This window comes from Falco rusticolus, chromosome 1 (genome assembly GCF_015220075.1).
Source record: "Falco rusticolus isolate bFalRus1 chromosome 1, bFalRus1.pri, whole genome shotgun sequence".
NCBI classification, from domain to species: domain Eukaryota; kingdom Metazoa; phylum Chordata; class Aves; order Falconiformes; family Falconidae; genus Falco; species Falco rusticolus.
In genome coordinates, this window is record NC_051187.1 from 38,272,766 (window position 1) to 38,290,455 (window position 17,690).

General features: G+C 41.2%; 1 protein-coding gene across 1 annotated transcript in view; it reads right to left on the reverse strand.

Moving 5' to 3' along the window:
• MED15 (mediator complex subunit 15) overlaps window positions 1-17,639 on the reverse strand; it is a 31,694-nt gene extending 14,055 nt beyond the window's left edge. Inside the window, exons 1-8 of the mRNA XM_037372226.1 lie at window positions 17,493-17,639; window positions 9,889-9,976; window positions 8,562-8,613; window positions 8,095-8,124; window positions 6,740-6,955; window positions 5,900-6,162; window positions 4,754-5,122; window positions 2,901-2,990 (exon numbers count right to left, since the gene is read on the reverse strand). Of these exons, the coding sequence (XP_037228123.1) occupies window positions 2,901-2,990; window positions 4,754-5,122; window positions 5,900-6,162; window positions 6,740-6,955; window positions 8,095-8,124; window positions 8,562-8,613; window positions 9,889-9,976; window positions 17,493-17,560 (1,176 nt within the window). The 5' untranslated portion in view covers window positions 17,561-17,639. The remainder of the gene's footprint in view (window positions 1-2,900; window positions 2,991-4,753; window positions 5,123-5,899; window positions 6,163-6,739; window positions 6,956-8,094; window positions 8,125-8,561; window positions 8,614-9,888; window positions 9,977-17,492) is intronic.
• Window positions 17,640-17,690: the final 51 nt, after the last annotated feature.

Genomic DNA, 17,690 nt, shown 5'->3' on the forward strand with positions numbered 1-17,690 from the left:
CACAACTCGGTTTTGGCTTTTTGTCTTTTTTGGTTTTTGAAACGTGTGCTTTGGAAAGGAAGCATATATGTAAAACGATACCAATTCTACTCTTCAAAGTAACCTATTTTTCACATTCTCCAGCTGATTGAAGTTTATAAAACCTGTGACCCTTCAACAAGAGTCAGGAAAGGGAGTTCCAAAGATTGCATCTATTTTATGCAAAGCAATATATTCATGAAGGAGTTACTGTTGTCAATCTAAAAACAGAAGACAACCAGTAGTGTTCAAGTACTTTTGAAAAAGATTAAACTGAAAGCAAATCCTCCTCCACAAGTGAAATTGATTTATCTTAATTTATAGAATTAAGAGTTTTACCCCATAAAAACAGCAAGCAGAAGAAGAGAGTCTCCCTCCCCTGTAAGATACAAACCCCACTATTTGATACAAATGAAGTGGAATATAACTATTAGATTCCTGAACCTGCAATTTTCTTTCATCTAAAATCCAAAGATTCAGGATTCCACAAATATGCAGCTTCTGGTGAGCATATGTGAGTACCATGCCACTGTCACTCCACTAAATGAAGCTCTGATTTTCAAAGAGCAACAGCCAACCTGCATTCTGAACACCTGAAGGAGTTGCACAAGAACAGTGACTTAAACTTTATTAATACTTAGCTCCAGTTGATTACAGATTTTCTCTCAGTGCTGCAAGCACTTGTGTAGCACTCTGTGGTCACTAGGACACTACCTTGTCTATTTATCAGCTTCACCTGTGAGTTACGTGTTCACAAGGACTAGATGCCACCCAAGCAGGGCAACATTGACCTGCACGGTGTGTCTATGACTTCAGAGAAGAACTTCAAAACTCATGTGGATCCATGTTTAAAACCAGGAATGGAAAAGGAAAAATGCAGCCATATCAACCGAAAATTCCCAGTTTAAAAACCCATAGAGACTAAGTTTAAATGTAACAAGCAAAGGATAGAATAGGGTTTGTTTATAATAAAGGCTTCCCTGAACCAAATGAAGAAATCAAGGCAGATTTATTAAAAATGCTGGTGCTAGTGAAAAATGAACTAAATACAAAGCAAAATCTACTCTTAAAAGAAACTTCTTATACAGAACATCCATACATACTCTCAACACCAAAGCTGCATTGTAATATCGTACACAGCCACAATCTTAGAACTAAATACTATACACAGAGAATATTTACTCAAGTACAAGAAACCCATTTAATTATTGGACTTGACAGTGTTAAGTGAATTTTAGTAGACTCATATTGCAATAGCATGAACATAAGTGAAGTAAAGCCTGTATGTGGAATTTTCTAAACTCCATCTGTGACAGATAACAAGCCACCCCTGAGTTTACTACACATCTGAATAAAGCTGCAATATAAAATCCGCTGTCAACCATCTTAGCACCCAAAACTTTTCAAATGCACCGTGCTGTTAAGCCACTGGCATATGAATTCACTGAATGGGGCAAGAATTAAGGTGACTGTACATAAGCATAATCCATCTGCTTAGGAGTTGAAAAGAGCACCATTAAGTTAGTAAAAAGAAAAAAAAAGTCAGAGTCTCCTTCGAGTCAGCCTAAGTCCCTGAAGCTCCCACCTGGAAATTATTTAAGAAACAAACAGAAGTTTTAATTCACATTTCAACTGTAAAAAGAGAATTCTGCATTGCTGCCAGTACTGTACCAACTGTACTTACCACTGTTCAGCTTTTACATCCTAAATTAGGCTGACTCAAGCAAAAGGACCAATACAGAAACAGAACTTAACCACCAACAAGGATGTGGGCCAGTTATGATGGTACAAGACAGTATTCCTGATACAAGTCTGGGAGATGTGTGGTGAAGAACCAATTGTTATTACAGTCCATGTGAAAAGCCTCCAAATGGCTTATTTAATCTATAATATTAATTGTGCACCGAAGGGAAAATGGTGCATGCAGACATGGAATGCCTGGGTATATGAAAAGAACCCTGCCATTAATCCTAGTCAACCTCATTTCCATCTGTCTGCCTCAGTGTCTTCATCTACAAAGTGGTGATAATTGTACTTACCCATGTCTGTAAAATGCCTCAATATGAAACACTACAGAGGCAAGCCACGAAAGACTATTTCATATTCTTGTGGAAAATGGGATGAGAGGTTCAGCTCAAGCCATTCCCAAATTTTTTCCCCATGTCTCCTTCATACCAGACACACATCAAGGAACAATCACAGGGGCTACAGGTGTATTGCAGGATAAGAAAACTAAGTTAGACAATAAGCTTTCACCCAGCACTTCTTTTTTAAAAATGTAACTGCACTTGTGACACATGCCATTTTTCTTCACAATTCACATCCAAAACAAGAGTAATCTATATCTAACACCCATTTCACTAAGAAAAAGAATGAAAGATGAAAGGAATGAAAGGGGAGTGCAGAGAGGTTTCATTGTCTATACTATTTTTTACAGTCAATACATGGAGATGAAAGATAAATCACATGTGAATAAAGATAGCAGGCAAAGATTCACAATACAGAAATCAGTTTACACAACAAAGCAGTCACCTATATAAAGTTTAACAAAAGAAGAGGTGATACACTCCAGGTACCAACAGTCAGACTTGTAGCATGACCACAGTAGGCCATCTTACTGATGTGCATTCCTGTGTCAGTACAGGCAACAATCTTACCTACTCAGGGCAGAAAGCATGCACAGAGAGGTTGTCAACGAAATCCTGCCTCTTGACTCCAGGCAAAGGAGAAACAGCATAAAAGCCCACATCCCCTTTTATAAAGCGGATGAACCAATGCCAGACCTCTCATCAGAAAGCCACCAGAAACCCATCTCCATACTCATCTCTGGCATGCACTTGCTACAGGCCTATAACTAGTGATACTGGCTCTTGGGCCCTTACCTGCCCTGAAGCTCCCATCTGAGCAGCCTGGGCCTGAGCTGCTTGCACTGCTGCCGCTGCCTGCTGCTGCTGGACCAGCTGAGCTCTTACCTTGAGCATGAAATGAAAGAATGAAGTAAATATGTATCCGATTAGAGCATGAGACTTCTGCTGTTCCAATTACCTTGATCATACTCATAAAAAAGGGTTTGGAGACAAGATCAGCTTTACATACATACTCTTCCTACAGTTTTTATAAAGAAAGTTCAAAAACAAGTTCCCATGTTTCTAACATTTAGAACAGTCTTCCCATAGACTGTGCACCCAAGACTTTATTTCTTCTTGCAATTTTTTCCCTGTACTGCCAGGTCTTCCTATGACAACACTAGATACTTCAACTTTCTGGCAAACGTACTTAACCACATACCTGTTGACCTCCCTCAAGCTCACTGCATTTTAAGCACCTATCAATGACCGACATTTCAAATGTTTATACATTCATTACGATTGTCAGTGTGACGTACATGACATCTAACTACTCCTAGCTTAGCAGGTAGCATAGTCAACCAGCTTGCATGATTAATACAAGGCAAATCTGTTATTTAACTTGAAATTTAGACAAAATATGTAGATATCTATAAAGAAAAACAGAGGATGTTGCAGTTAGCAAAGCATGGCCTTGGGAGAAGTGATAGAACCATAAACGAAGCTGGGACATAACAATATAAGCTCAAGGAGAACGAAATGGTTCATGAGACCAAACAGAAAATTAGTTGAACCGTGTGAACTATCCTAATTAGCATACTGAGAGATCCACCTTCAGCAAAGAAAGCCCCCTACTAACAAGCCCCCTCCCCACAGAACATGATCAGTAAAAAAAAAAGAATGCTGTACCTTCAAATGGACAAGAAGCTTCTAAGAACCAATGGGAACTAAGTATGACTAAACCTAATTGTAAACAATTGTTCAAAATGTATAAAACGTTTTAAAGTGTGTTAAGAGGTAAACTAGTTTTTGAGGATTACCACCTAGCTTCTTTGCACAAGCTGGAATAAAAAAGACAGAAATACCTCGACTCCTTGTGTGAACTGGTGCTGCACACCAAGTAAGTGGACCTGCTTACAGGACAACAGTAGAAGCACAAAGTGGAGGTATCAATACGCCCATGTGGGGTCAATAATTTCTCAAGTGTGGCTGACGTTTCACGCCTCCCCAGCAAGACCCAAAGAAAAGCAGTTCTTGGGATTTACATCTGAGCTTTTGCTCAACACCACATATGGAGTCCAGAAAAAAATTACTATAATGCAGTAGTTCAAAAAGCTACACCATTAAGAGGACGACCCAGTAAGAGGTTCAATGGAGTAAAACTATTGTCTTGACCACGTACTCTTCAAGGCAGGAACTACCAGTATCTTCAACTTTGACCAAAGCCTCTAAACATGGCAGCAAAAGCAAAGTCAGCGTGCTAGAGAGCCAACACTGGCTCCAGTCACATACACTAGGTACATGAAAGCACTTGCTCATGTTCTAGAACAGCTAATGTCACGGAGAGGATTTTTCTTTAACCAGTTTGCTTCTTTTTCTTTTTTTTACTTGTCCATACAAGAGTAAGACAAGAAATTATTCCTAAATATTAGCTGCATAAAAGGTTTTCATAGATTTCCAGAAGTCCTTTACTCTTAGACACAAAACTGTTCTCCACTGGCAGGCCCAGACATAAAGCTTTAAAATTCTTGTACTCATAACATGGTAACTACAAGATCTCTTAATAAGCTATGCTTTTTCGTACTTTGTTATTAGCAGAAGTCAACAAATTCTTTTATTTCTCTAGAGGATCATAATAAATGAACAATCAGCTGGTCACTGGCCCTTACCTGCATTGCTTTTAATTGTTGTGGTGTAAGAGTAACAGGCATAACCTGACTAGGAATTTGTCCTGAGATTGCCTGTGGCTGAGATACCATGGGCTGGGGTTGAGGTTGGGATTGTGGTGGAAGCTGAGACTGTTGTGCCTGAGCAACCTGTTGTTGTTGTTGTTGCTGCTGCTGCTGTTGTTGCTGCTGTTGTTGCTGCTGCATCTGCTGCATCTGCTGTTGCATTACTTGTTGAGGTGGCTGCTGCTGTATCTGTTGTTGTGGTATTTGTTGCTGTTGTTGCTGCTGCTGCTGCACCTGCATAGCCTGTGCTGCCTGCAGCTGCTGCATTTGGGCAATTCGTTGTAGTTGCTGCTGCTGCTGCTGCTGCTGCATCTGAAAAGCGGGAAAGCCAGGATGCTAAAGTTTGCAGCAATGCAATATCAGCATTATTTTAACAGCATAAACCAAGAGCAAACAGAATCCTAATACATCAGGCTGAGGTTTTAGGCCCAAAAGGAAAGCCCAACCTTTTTACCCACTTACTCTTCATATGTATCTTAACTCTACATAGTACACATCCCATTGTTTCGATATTACAAGCTTGTCTTCCTACTAAAACAGTTTTCAAAAGCAAAAATGAAGTCCCTCAGCTTCTCCTGTACAAATGGGCACAGAAGCACTTCTTCAAATGTAACTAGCCTGCATCAGCACCACTATTTACCAGAAACTGCACAAGAACATGACAGCTGGATTAAGCTTTTGTGCTTAAGGATGATACATACATGATATGCTCAGCACACATTTTTTAAAATGGCCATGTGTACTTCACACAATGACAGAACAGCCATTATTCCTAGAGTAATGCCAGTGCTTTTAGTTCTTTCCTACATCCCTATTCCTGTCAGAATGAAAGGCTATCCTCATGTTTGTAATTCTGTTGCTATGCCAGAAGAAAGCAACCAAAACACTGTTAAGCTTTTCCTCTGGGATGTAATACATTGCTGCCAACTAACTTGTTAGTCTAAACCAAAGTCCAACCCTAAAGCAGAAGCAAGTTAGTAAGAGGCAGAGCTGATACCCAGTACTTTCATGCAAGCCAAGCCTCACTTGACAAGTAATCACTCAGAGATTGCATCAGTTGCCACTGTAGTTGTTTGTCATCACCTGCTGTTGGTTTTGCTGCTGTTGCATCTGCAGTTTCAGCATGTGCTGTTGCTGCTGCTGGACGGCTTGCAACTGCTGCTGTTGCTGCTGCTGCTGTTGGGCTGCTGCAGCTGCTGCTGCCTGCTGCTGCTGGACCTGAAACTGTTGCTGCATAGCTGATTGCTGGGCCTGGAACTGCTGCTGCTGCAAAGCCACCTGCTGCTGCTGGAATTGTTGTTGCTGCTGCTGCTGCTGCTGCGCTATCTGCTGAAGCTGAAGCTGGGCTAAAAAGAAGACAGACTGTACTTAAAACATGAGATCCAAACAGTGCAAGAGAGAGTTACCCAGTATAACTCATAGTAATTGAAGATAATCCCTGAAGTACATTAACATGCTTCGTTAACAGCATATACTTTTGCTTCCTCAAATGGATGAGGCACATTAACAGCAGAATTAATGACACTTCCTGCTACCAACCTCCAGTTCTCACTGCCTATATAGTAAGCAACCTAGGTTAAACATGTGAAAAACCATTTTACATACAGGAGGAAACAGACACAAAGATCACTATCAGGAAGCGCTGCACACATAGAAAACACAGGTGAACTCTATAAAAACAAAGTTCTGAAATTGGCATCTTGTAGGACAAGAGAAGCATTTGCTCTTACAACTGCTAGGCTGCTCCTAAGCAGTACATTTACCCTATTAGATAGCAGTATTTGAAATCAATTCTTCTTGCAGTTCACTTAGCCGACTTAGCCAAAAGTATGAAATCTCTTCAGCACCCTTTCCTTACCGAAAAGCTGTGTACCAAAAAACTGATGTAACAGTTTCACTGGTTGAAGCAAACTGAACACTTACTCTGCTGAGTAGCTGTAGAGACGCCTGGCATACCATGAGGGGCCATCCCTGAGGTTCCAGGAGGCTGCTGCTGCCCTGGGAGACTCATCTGTTGTCCCATTGGACCAAGGCCACTCATCCCACTCATTGGTGCTCCTTGAGCTCGGGAAGCCATGCCCATTCCAGGTGCCCCGGCTGGGGGACCCCCAGTTAGATTCTGCAGGGCATTCATCGGATCTACAAGGAAAATAGTTACCAATATGCAGCCAGCCATGCAATTGCCTCCCCCAGATCCTCCGTTTTCCATCATCCACTGTACTGGGTTTGCATGGCAAGGTTTTGGTAGCAGAGGGAGCTTACAGGGGTGGCTTCTGTCAGAAGCTGCTAGAAGCTTCCCCTATGTGTGATGGAGCACATGCCAGCTGACTCTAAGACTGACCCGCTGTTGACCAAGGCCAAGCCCATCAGCAGTGGTGGTAGCACCTCTCTGACAACATATTTAGGAAGAGGGGAAAAAACCTCTGTACAAGTTGTGGTGGAAGAGAGGAGAATACATGAGAGCAACAACTCTGCAGACACCAAGGTCAGTGGAAGAAGAAGGGGGAAGAGGTGCTCCAGGCACTGGAACAGAGATTCCCTCAGCCCATGGAAGCCCACAGTGGAGCAGGTATTGACCAGCAGCCTGGGGAGGACCCCACAGTGGAGCAGGTGGATGCCCAAAAGAGGCTATGACCTCATGGGCAGCCTGCACTGGAGCAGGACCCTCTTTCTTAAGAATAATTAAAAAATAAGTATTTCCAACTGTCTAGGATAGATGTTGATCAATCGCAGACTTGATAAAAACTGCGTATTTAGCCTGCAGGTGGACAAAATAGAGGATCATACTTTGTTCGTAACATACACTGCTGTAAGAATAGCACAGCAGCAGAAGATATGATCAGCTCTAACCTCAGTCAAACAGCAGTGTGTACGCACCACAAACACGACATTTGCCTATGATGCAGCACAATGAGGAACCCAAAGCTGGTAGCAGGGAGAAACTGCACAGCTCAGCAGGAGATTCTGTTCACTCTCTTATTCTCTCAAGAATCTTAGTGTTGTGACATAATAAAAGGATTAAGAGGGAAATAAACAAGCCCCCGGAGTTACATCCAAAACACTGTCCAAGTCTGTCACCCTCATCACCAAACAACTCCAAGATAATCATGCTACAATTCCTTTCCTGCAGCAGCATTTAATGTTCCAGCTTGGACACCTGCAGCCTTCTTAGTCTTAGTACATGACAGCCCTGATTTTCTAAGCTGATCTGTTTTGAAATGGGGGACATTGACACAGACACAGAGACAGACAGAAAAAAAAAAAAAAGGAGCTCTTACCACTGACTGATGCTTGAGATTTCTTATTGTCTGCAAAGGAAAAACAATTATCTTTGTTAATCTTGTCACACATAAATCTGGCCCTTCAGATATACTTTAAGAAATACATTCACATAATTTAAAAAAAAATTAAAAAAAATCACTGTCTGCTGTAGTTCTAACATTAACCTAACCCAATTTGGTAACCAGAATGCTATATAAACAATGGAAAGAAAGCAAAAATACAGGAAAAAAATCAAGAAGGTGGAAAAAATACTAAGTTTAAATAATTTCTCAAGGACTTTTGAATTATAGATGGATCTGTAGAAGAAACAGTATTTAGAAATTAATACAGGAAATTTTTTAAAGCAACTTGTGAAGAGTCACATGAGAACCACACACAAACCCCCTAAAATCTACTTTTTTGGGGAGGATGGGATGAGCAATTACTGAGGGGAAAAAAACCCCAACAATCAAACAATACTTACGAATATCTCGAAAATGTATAATAAGTCTGGCCACAAGAGAAAGATATTCCTCCTAAAGGTGAAAAATTAGTTTATTAGCATAGGAAATAAAAAACAAAGTAACCATGACTTTCTGGTTCTTCAGTATTCTTCCTCAACATAACAGATTTTACTTTACAATGTCTGTGGGCTTTTCAAAGCAGTTCACTTGCAAGAAACAGTCTGTTCATTAATTAATCAAGAATATTTTTACTAATAAGTCATTGTGGTTGATGGTACCAGAAGGCCAAGAAACCACAAAATTCACTGGAAATAACCTCTGTGACAATCACACTAATACGATCACAATATGAGAACGTAACTACAAGCCAATACATCCATCTTCCACTTCTTAGCCACTCCCCTTTTTCTTAAGGATTGAACCCACTTACTTGGTACACTGACTTACTCTGGTCCTCAAACTATGTCATACTCACACTACAAGAACTTTTAAGCTATTGGTAAATATTAAGTTTTAAGCTAAAGGTAGTATTACAAATACAAGTAAGTTAACAACTTTAAAGACTAACATAAGATAGAAGTGTCAGAAGTGAAAAGACAAATATTCTTTGCAGCATTTTATTAGCGTGCTTCATAATATGTAAAAGAAACTGCACAGGGCTGAGACAGCCTTCCTGCCCATGAAACTACCAACTCACCAGTGAGGATGCTGTCAGCAGGCATAAATTTGTGACATCAGCATTATAAAATTTTCACCAAGACAAGTTCTATCTCAAATGTGGCTTGTTTGGAAACAGCAACAGTATCCAATTTCTCACAACACAGCTCCAGGAAAGTTTACATTTGGGTAGGGTCTAGAATTGTACATGATAACCAGGCTTTCACAGAAACCACAGCACTTCCCTTGGTCTTACTCTTGACACAACCTTTTCATTGATATCCTAGTCTCTCCTGACCACCAAACTGGTCATACGGAATGGTGCTGCACTGTGGATAAAGAAAATTCTATGCAATTCACTACACACAAGTCTTTGGATAAGAATTAAGTGTGATCCCATATATGCATTAAATGCTGCAGAACCAGCAAAGCTGTCTTGGACCCAAGTCCAGTTTGATTGGATGCATTGGACCTCATTGGATGCATATGGATTGCATCCATACATTGGATGCAAGGCACCTCACTCCCCCTCAGGGTAAAAGAAGCACATATAAATAAAAACTTTTGCGTAACTAATGCACTCTAAGCAGAGACAGTTAACTAAGTGCATTGGGTTTCCTATTTCTGCAGGTTGTTCAAAACTTCTTTTGATACCCCAGTAACTTCTGGAAATAGATAGTGATGCTTTACCCTTGTTTTGGCCTTCATAAACACATGACTCTCCATATCTTTGCTGGATTTATTATGGGCAACACCAGCCTTCCTCATAGCATCATCACTGAAAAAAAAAAGGAAAAAACAAGGCTAGGTATTAATTGATAAAATCACAAAATACTTTCTGTAGTTAGGAAGGTCTGTAAAACAGCTTTTTACATTCTTCTCATTGATTGATTTAAAAAAAAACAACCAACCAAATAAAAAACCCCCACCAAACCACAAAAAACCACCACATAATTACTTAAGATTACCACCCTTCAAAATTTCTTCAAATAATGGAGAAAAAAGCCAAATGATTTCTAAAAGGCAACACAAATATTCTTTGCAGAAATTCAAGAACTGCTAAGCAAGTAATTATTTTACCACCTGATGTATTATTTTGACAAAATAACAGGACCTGTTCATCTGAGGAAAGCTGAATGACAGGATTAATATAATCCATGTTTGGCAAACAGTGGGCTTGAGCCTGTCTAGTGTCAGGCATTTCCAAAAGAATCCTCTAAACATAATGTGGAAGAATAAAAAAAAAAAATTAACTATTTCCTAAAGGCATAGAGGTTTGACCAATGAGTAGGAGTAACAAGTGGGAGCATTACAGCAATGTGCATGGCATGGAGGGGACAATCAACATGAAAGCAGCAGGTGAAGCAATAAGGTAAAGAGAAGGCCCTGTTGATAGAAAGTTAAGGGGAAGAAAATTAACAGGTTTGGTAATAAAAAGCTTTCAATTTCCTTACTGTTCTTTCCCATTTACTAGCCAGAGTCATGGGAACTTGTCCTTTCTCCATCACACCTGTAGTAATTTGGATCTAGATCTGCCCTCTGAATGGGATATTGAACATGCATGATGAAAAGGAAAAAAAAAAAACCCACAAAAAACCACACAACCACATGGCTAAGGACACGCTTGGAAAAGAAGGGGCATTCCCAGTACATCAAAAAGTAGCAAGCAATTCAGCTGTGAAACATGCAATGAGATAAAAGACATCCTAAAATGAGAAGTTCAGTTAGGTGAACAGCCCCATTCAAATCCTCCAGGCATTCTCATTCTTGGAAGCATTTCACTTCCCTGCAAAACCTGTTCTGTTTTAAAGCAGCCTAGCAGCTATAATCTGAATTCCACGAACAAGTTACCAGGAAATACTTTCACCTTGTAATTACATCTCAGCAACTTATTTCTCTGTAACTGCTGCTGCATGAGCAGCTACCCTACACTAAATGCGTGTCAGGGTAGTGATCCCTGACAGTTTCAACCAGTCTGAATGGGGATTTTCTTCCTCCTGATTTTCTACCAACTCCCATGCAGCAGGAATGGTGCTTGCATGAGCAGCAAGCTGGTTCAGCTTCCTGAATTAACTCAGTAACAGCGACAACAGTGAGAAGGGCAGACGCTATAGCCTTAAAACGCAGGAGCTTAGGCTGCCACAACTCACATCCTTACTTTGCAAACTAGTAGCATACAGCTAACCTGCTGTAGCCTGCAAAGTAGAAGACAGTAGAACATAGCTACCTGCTCTAAAGCGCTCTCATAGTAACTTGTCCATGTGGTCTGGCAGACACTAAAAAAAATAAAAATAAATGCTGTTTATACATGAAGGTTACTTAAACTGAAGCGGAATCCGAACATTATGCAGAATAACTAGTCCTCCATGTGCCAACAAGCCTTAAAGTGAGCTGCTCATAAAGGAGCTCTGCTGCAGAGGAAGAAGCTATATCCAATTCTTGACACCTTCCTTTTGTAATGCTTTCCCTTTCAAAAAGGATGCCTCTAAATCCACATTAGTGTTTGAATCCTCCTTAACTCCCCAGTCTCATAGTCCAATGACAATGCCTCTCATTCTGAGAGCACCAAGAACTGAGCAGGCAGAAAGACAAAGAGAATTATGAAAGTAAAGGAAGTAAGTACTAAGTAGCTGTGATACCACATTGATCTGGCTGTATCAGGAAAAAAAAACTTGGAAAAAATCCACAGCAAAGTGGTCATCTACCTTTTCCTTTCAACATTATAGAACATGAAAGGCATTTTAAAATTACTACATCTGCATTACCAAAAATGCCACTCCAAGCACTCCATATCGTATCTGTTAGCATTCCAGGAAAGGTTTAGACTAGAAGGAAGAAAAAACACATAGCTCTTTCTTTGTTCATATATTCATCCGCAATCAACAAAAATATTTACATTAAAAGACTGGGAAAGTCACAAAAAACAAAAAACAAAACAAAAAAAAAAACCAAACAAGCCATAGCTTTAACATAGAGTTAAGGATACCAAATAATATTATCATATCCTTGAAGAACATCAAATACCACAAAATTCTAAAAACTAGATGGTACGAGCCAATTCAACTTTCACCTGCCTCATAAGCACTTACTAAATGCACCATAAGATGTGCACCAAAATTTTGCCTTTACTTTATGCAGAACAGTCAAAGTCGTCGTTTCACAAGACAAAGCATTCAATAGCAACACCAGCTTTAGGAATTCCCCCTCCATTCACAAGCAGCTTGTTTCCAGCCCAACAACTGTGCAACCTCTCACTCGGGCCAGCTGATCTAGTTGAAAAATCTTGCAAAACACGTTTCGCTTCAAAACTATACTAGCTCCCCTATCCAGTTCACATCATGACCACATGAATCAATTGTTTCAATGCAACAAAAGGGCAATGAGTTCCAGGGCCAACACCACACTAAGCCATGTAACATCACCAAATGCTGCTTCATGAAATACCATCTGATCACTGTAACAGTCAGTTCAACAAACCTTTCTTGCTTAAAACAACAACGGGGGGGGAAAGAAGAAAAAAAAAAAGGTTGTACTGGTAAGCAGTTAGCCATATCTACATCTATCCACATGACAAAGTAGAAAAACCTCCAAGTAAACACCAACAAACAGAATAAACTTTATTCACTTGATCTTGTGCACATGACCCTGTCCCACACAACATTTCTGTTAGTTACAGAAAATTTCATCAATAGCAGCCCTCAGTGCAGGAACACCCACACAACACCACAGACCAGCAGAAGACCCAAAATAGAAATCTCCCCTATTACTTTATTGACTTTCGCTTGACAGAACATGTAAAGGCCTGAAGGTCCTCGGCCCCCAGAACACTACCTCCAGCTACAGAGGAGAAAGCAAAGGACCATCCAGCCTCCTTAAGGCCTTGTTCCACATTATGTTTCTTTCCACTTCTGCAGCAACAAAAAAAACCCCCTTCCATTACACACAGAATCATCCCTTCATAGCTTCACAAGCATGCCCTCTGGCAGAAGTGATATCCTCCAGCAGAGGGGACTAGGTAAGAAGCTGCCCCTTCCAAGTTATGCCAGAACAATTGTCTGTGTGGCTGTGCCATCAGCAGTACTGAAGAACCACCAAGGTTACAAATAACCACTTCTCCTGAGCTATTTTTAACCAAGAAATTTCCCTGTCAGCTTCACTGCATGGCAACCCAAACACTTGGAATTAAGAGGTATTGCAGTGTCCTGGTGTCGGCTGGGATACAGTTAATTTTCGTCTTAGTAGCTGGTGCAGTGCTGTCTTTTGGATTTGGTGTGAGAACAAGGTTGATAGCACACTGATGGTTTTGGTTGTTGCTAGGTAACATTTATACTAAATCAAGGAGTTTTCAGTTTCTTGGGCCCTGCCAGCAAGAGGGCTGGAGGGGCACAGGAAATTGGGAGGGGACACAGCCAGGACAGCTGACTGAACTACCCAAAGAGCTATTCCATACCATGGGATGTCATGCTGAGTATATAAGCTGGGGAAAGAAGAAGGAAGGGGGGGACATTTGGCATTATGGCATTTGTCTTCCTGGGTAACCATTACGTGTGATGGAGCCCTGCTTCCCTAGGGATGCCCAAACACCTGCCTGCCCATGGGAAGTGGTGAATTAATTCCTTGCTTTGCTTGGGTGTGTGGCTTTTGCTTTACCTATTAAGTTGTTCTTATCTCAACCTCTGAGTTTTACATTCCTTTCTGCTTATCCTCCCCATCCCTCTGGGTGAGGGGGGAGTGAGGGAGCAGCTATTTGGTGCTTGGTTGTCAGTCAGGGTTAAACCACCACAGCATAGAAAAGGAATGTAACAAGTTACAGGAAAGCAAAGCTCCATCACGCCTAACAGTTACTCAGGAAGACAAACACCACAATGCTCCCCTGCTTCCTTCTTCCCTCAGCTTATATACTCAGCATGACATCCCATGGTATGGAATAGCTCTTTGGTGAGTTCAGGTCAGCTGTCCTGGCTGTGACCCCTCCCAATTTCCCATGCCCCTCCAGCCCTCTTCCTGGCTGGGCCCAAGAAACTGAAAAGTCCTTGACTTAGTATAAACGTTACCTAGCAACAGCCAAAACCATCAGTGTGCTATCAACCTTGTTCTCACACCAAATCCAAAAGACAGCACTGCACCAGCTACTAAGAAGAAAATTAACCCCATCCCAGCTGAAACCGGGACATACGCTCAACACTATTCCCATCTAACATAGTCTAGAAGTAGCTTGGGGCAGGAACCGTACGCAACCACACACCACGTTTACCACCACACAACCCTGTTCAGATTTCTCCTTCATGCAATACCAACATTTAAAAACATGTTAAGGAAAGGCCCTTAGAAAGGAGGCTCCCAAGGCACCAGTATGTGTCCCCTCCCTGTGAGGGCCAGAATAAAGGGCTGTCCTGCAAGGAAAACTGTACATTCACGCTCCTGCATCACTGCTGTCTCCTGGAACAACCTGGGAAAAGCCAAAGCTGCTCCTTGGCGTCAGCCATCTGAGTTCAGGCTTCCCTGGATCTTGCAACAGTATGGAAGTCCTGTCTGGGCCTGCATTCACACAAGAATCTAATACTGAAGGGGGCTTCTTAGGTCATCAAATGCAGTATTCTCGCAAATTATGACAACCAAATCATACATACTGACCACTGACACATTCACTAGGATACCTATTCCACACAGCATCCCTGAAATGCTCATCCACGTCACTGAAAAACCAACACCAAGAAGACCCCAACAAAAGCCACCAAAACCTGAAAAAAAACCAACACCCCCACCCCCCCAACTTAAAGTCAGTGTTGTAAAGGAAACCTAAGTGTGAAATAGCAACAAGACTCCTGTATCCAGGAGCTATAGCAAGGCACTCAAAATGAGTTACGTGAATGCTTCCAAACATTTCAGTTAACTTTTAAGACCAAGTGTTAATATTCACCTTGATAATTAAGTATCACTTATTTGCAGGATGAACTGGAAGATATACATATATATAAAAGATATACATATATATAAGACAGTGTATTTTCATAACTGTTAGGAACAACCTTTCCACAAATTAAGAAAAATTTCAGACAATTCACCAGATATTTATTTTAATTACCTCCCTGTTCTACCTACTACAGAAGCCTCACTAATGGCAAAACTGGAAGCTTATGAAAAGAAATAGGAACTTGATGCATGCAGAGCTCTAGTCTTTTTAGCCAATATATTGTTTCTATTTCTCATTCAACAAATCTATGTATTATAAAGTCTACTTCTGCCTAGCTTCACTTTATTCCAAGCACCAACAAGAAACCAAGGCAAGTTGTTTTCAGATATCTAGCAGAGATTAATCACTCAAAAAACCCTATCCCTGCTGCAGTCATTGTACACTTATCCCAGTAAGAAGTCTGTTTGCTTTTTAGACTAGACAGTGAATACAAACATACGATATATACTACAAAAATGGATGGAGCACAAGGAAGAAACATCATTTACAGACAAGATATTAAAAAAGACAGACTGTCAATACATCTATAATGAAAAGCACACAGATCACAGCCAGACATCTGCACACATATGTGAAAGACAATAAACAGAGGACATTTTATTTCTGTTTCAGAACAAGAATTAAAAGTTTTAAGATTACTGTCATCTCTTTATATGGCATTAGTCTTAAAGTTTTGCTGGTCAGTAGTAGTAATTTTTTTTAATTTCTTGTACTTGTGCATTGAAACATTTATCAGCATTGTTTACTGCTCAAAGAAAAGAATTACAGTTTGCAGGGCAAACACAAAACCAAATGTTTATTGCATTAAGGTTTGTATCTGCTTACTCATATTTACTTCCTCAAAGTTACGCAGCATTTGAGGGCAGTTTTGTTTGGCTGTTTTGATGAAGCAGTAGGAAAGGAGGAGAAGAAAAAGCAACGGATTAACCTAACAAGATGAATGAATTTGCAGAAAGTTTAGAAAGTAAAACATCAGTTCCAAACACCAAAATACTTTAAAGCACGCTTTGAGACACACATTATTGTATTTCTTTACGAATACCATAACCATTTAATTCTGAAACAGCCACTTAAGTAAAGTCCACAGCTAGGCAGTAAAACTACATGCAGCCAAACAGCATACTGTTAACATAATATTAAAAAAAAAGTTTGTTTTTAAATATTGATTCTTATAAGCAACTAGGCAAGACCAAGATTTTCAAGCACACATAAATAAGGATTTCAACACTGTTATAGTTGAATTGAAATAACTAGAGTCCAAAATAAATTCACTAAGTATTTATTAAGGCAGGAAAGGAAAAACAGCGCTGGGCGGCCAGGGAGTTGCAGCTCCATCCAGGCTCGCAAATTCCGACAAGGAACACAGCCCTTTTATCCTCAGCTTCAAGGACGGTTTAAACAAACAGTTATACTATCAGTCATGTAGCAAGAAGCTGTATATTACAAAACTAATCTATTTTTCCACTAAGGTCTAAACAAAGACAAAAGTTGTCATAGTAACATGAGATTATGGTTTAATATTTGCCTTGAGAAAGTACATCTTGCAACCTCATGGTTAAGTCTTTTCTCGCCAGACAGAACGTTCTCAAATCTGTTGCAGCAAGATCATTCCTTTTGTTAAAACCCCATTTGATCAGCAAATTACCCTGAGTTACTTATTACAAACACTAATTTAAAAACATTTAAACATGTGAACATGCTTTCCCTTCTGGAATAACCACCTTCCATAGGGTAGAAAAGCCTTCCATAAAATAGAAAACGCATGCAAAGCAGCAAAGTAATTCAAGTAAAGCGACTGTTTCGCAAAGGACAACTGAAAAGGCGACAAGCTGAACTTCACATTGTCACCAACATTTTTATTTCATTTTTGCGCTAAAAAGCCAGGTGCAAGATAATAACAGTGGGTTTCATCGGACAGAATCTGTCAAACTTGGCAACACCAGGGAAACTGCCAAAATCAAAGCCCTAAAGTGCATGCTGTCAGCGGGACAGGAAGCTGGTATTCCTGGGGAAGAGAAAAGTGAAAGGGAAGGAGGACCGGAGAAAACAAGTCAAAGAACAGGCCCGACTGCCCCCCGCACAGGAACTGGGCAAATCCTGGCAACGAGCCCCCCTCACCGGGGGGCGGCGAAAGGGCTCGAGGAAGAGGAAGCACCGGGGACAACGGACCTCCCCAGGCAGCGAGGGGAGGGCCGGGAAAGGCTGACAGAGGAGCAGAGGCGGGTGGGACACAGCTGCGCGGGAGCCGCCGAATCCCCCCCAGCAGAGGCCGAAGCCTGCCTGCGGCCTATACAGCGCCGAGGCCGCGGCCCGCACTCACATCTGGCTGACGAGTTTCTGCCGGAAGTTGGTGCTGCGCCAGTCGGTCTCAGGCCCGGTCACATCCATCCCTGCCACCGCAAGCGCCGAGCGCCACCGCTTCCCACTACCGCCGCCGCCGCCGCCCCGCCGCCCGCCACTGCGGAAGTGCCGCGCAACCACTACCGGCGCACTGAAGGCTTCAGGGAAATGAAGTCCC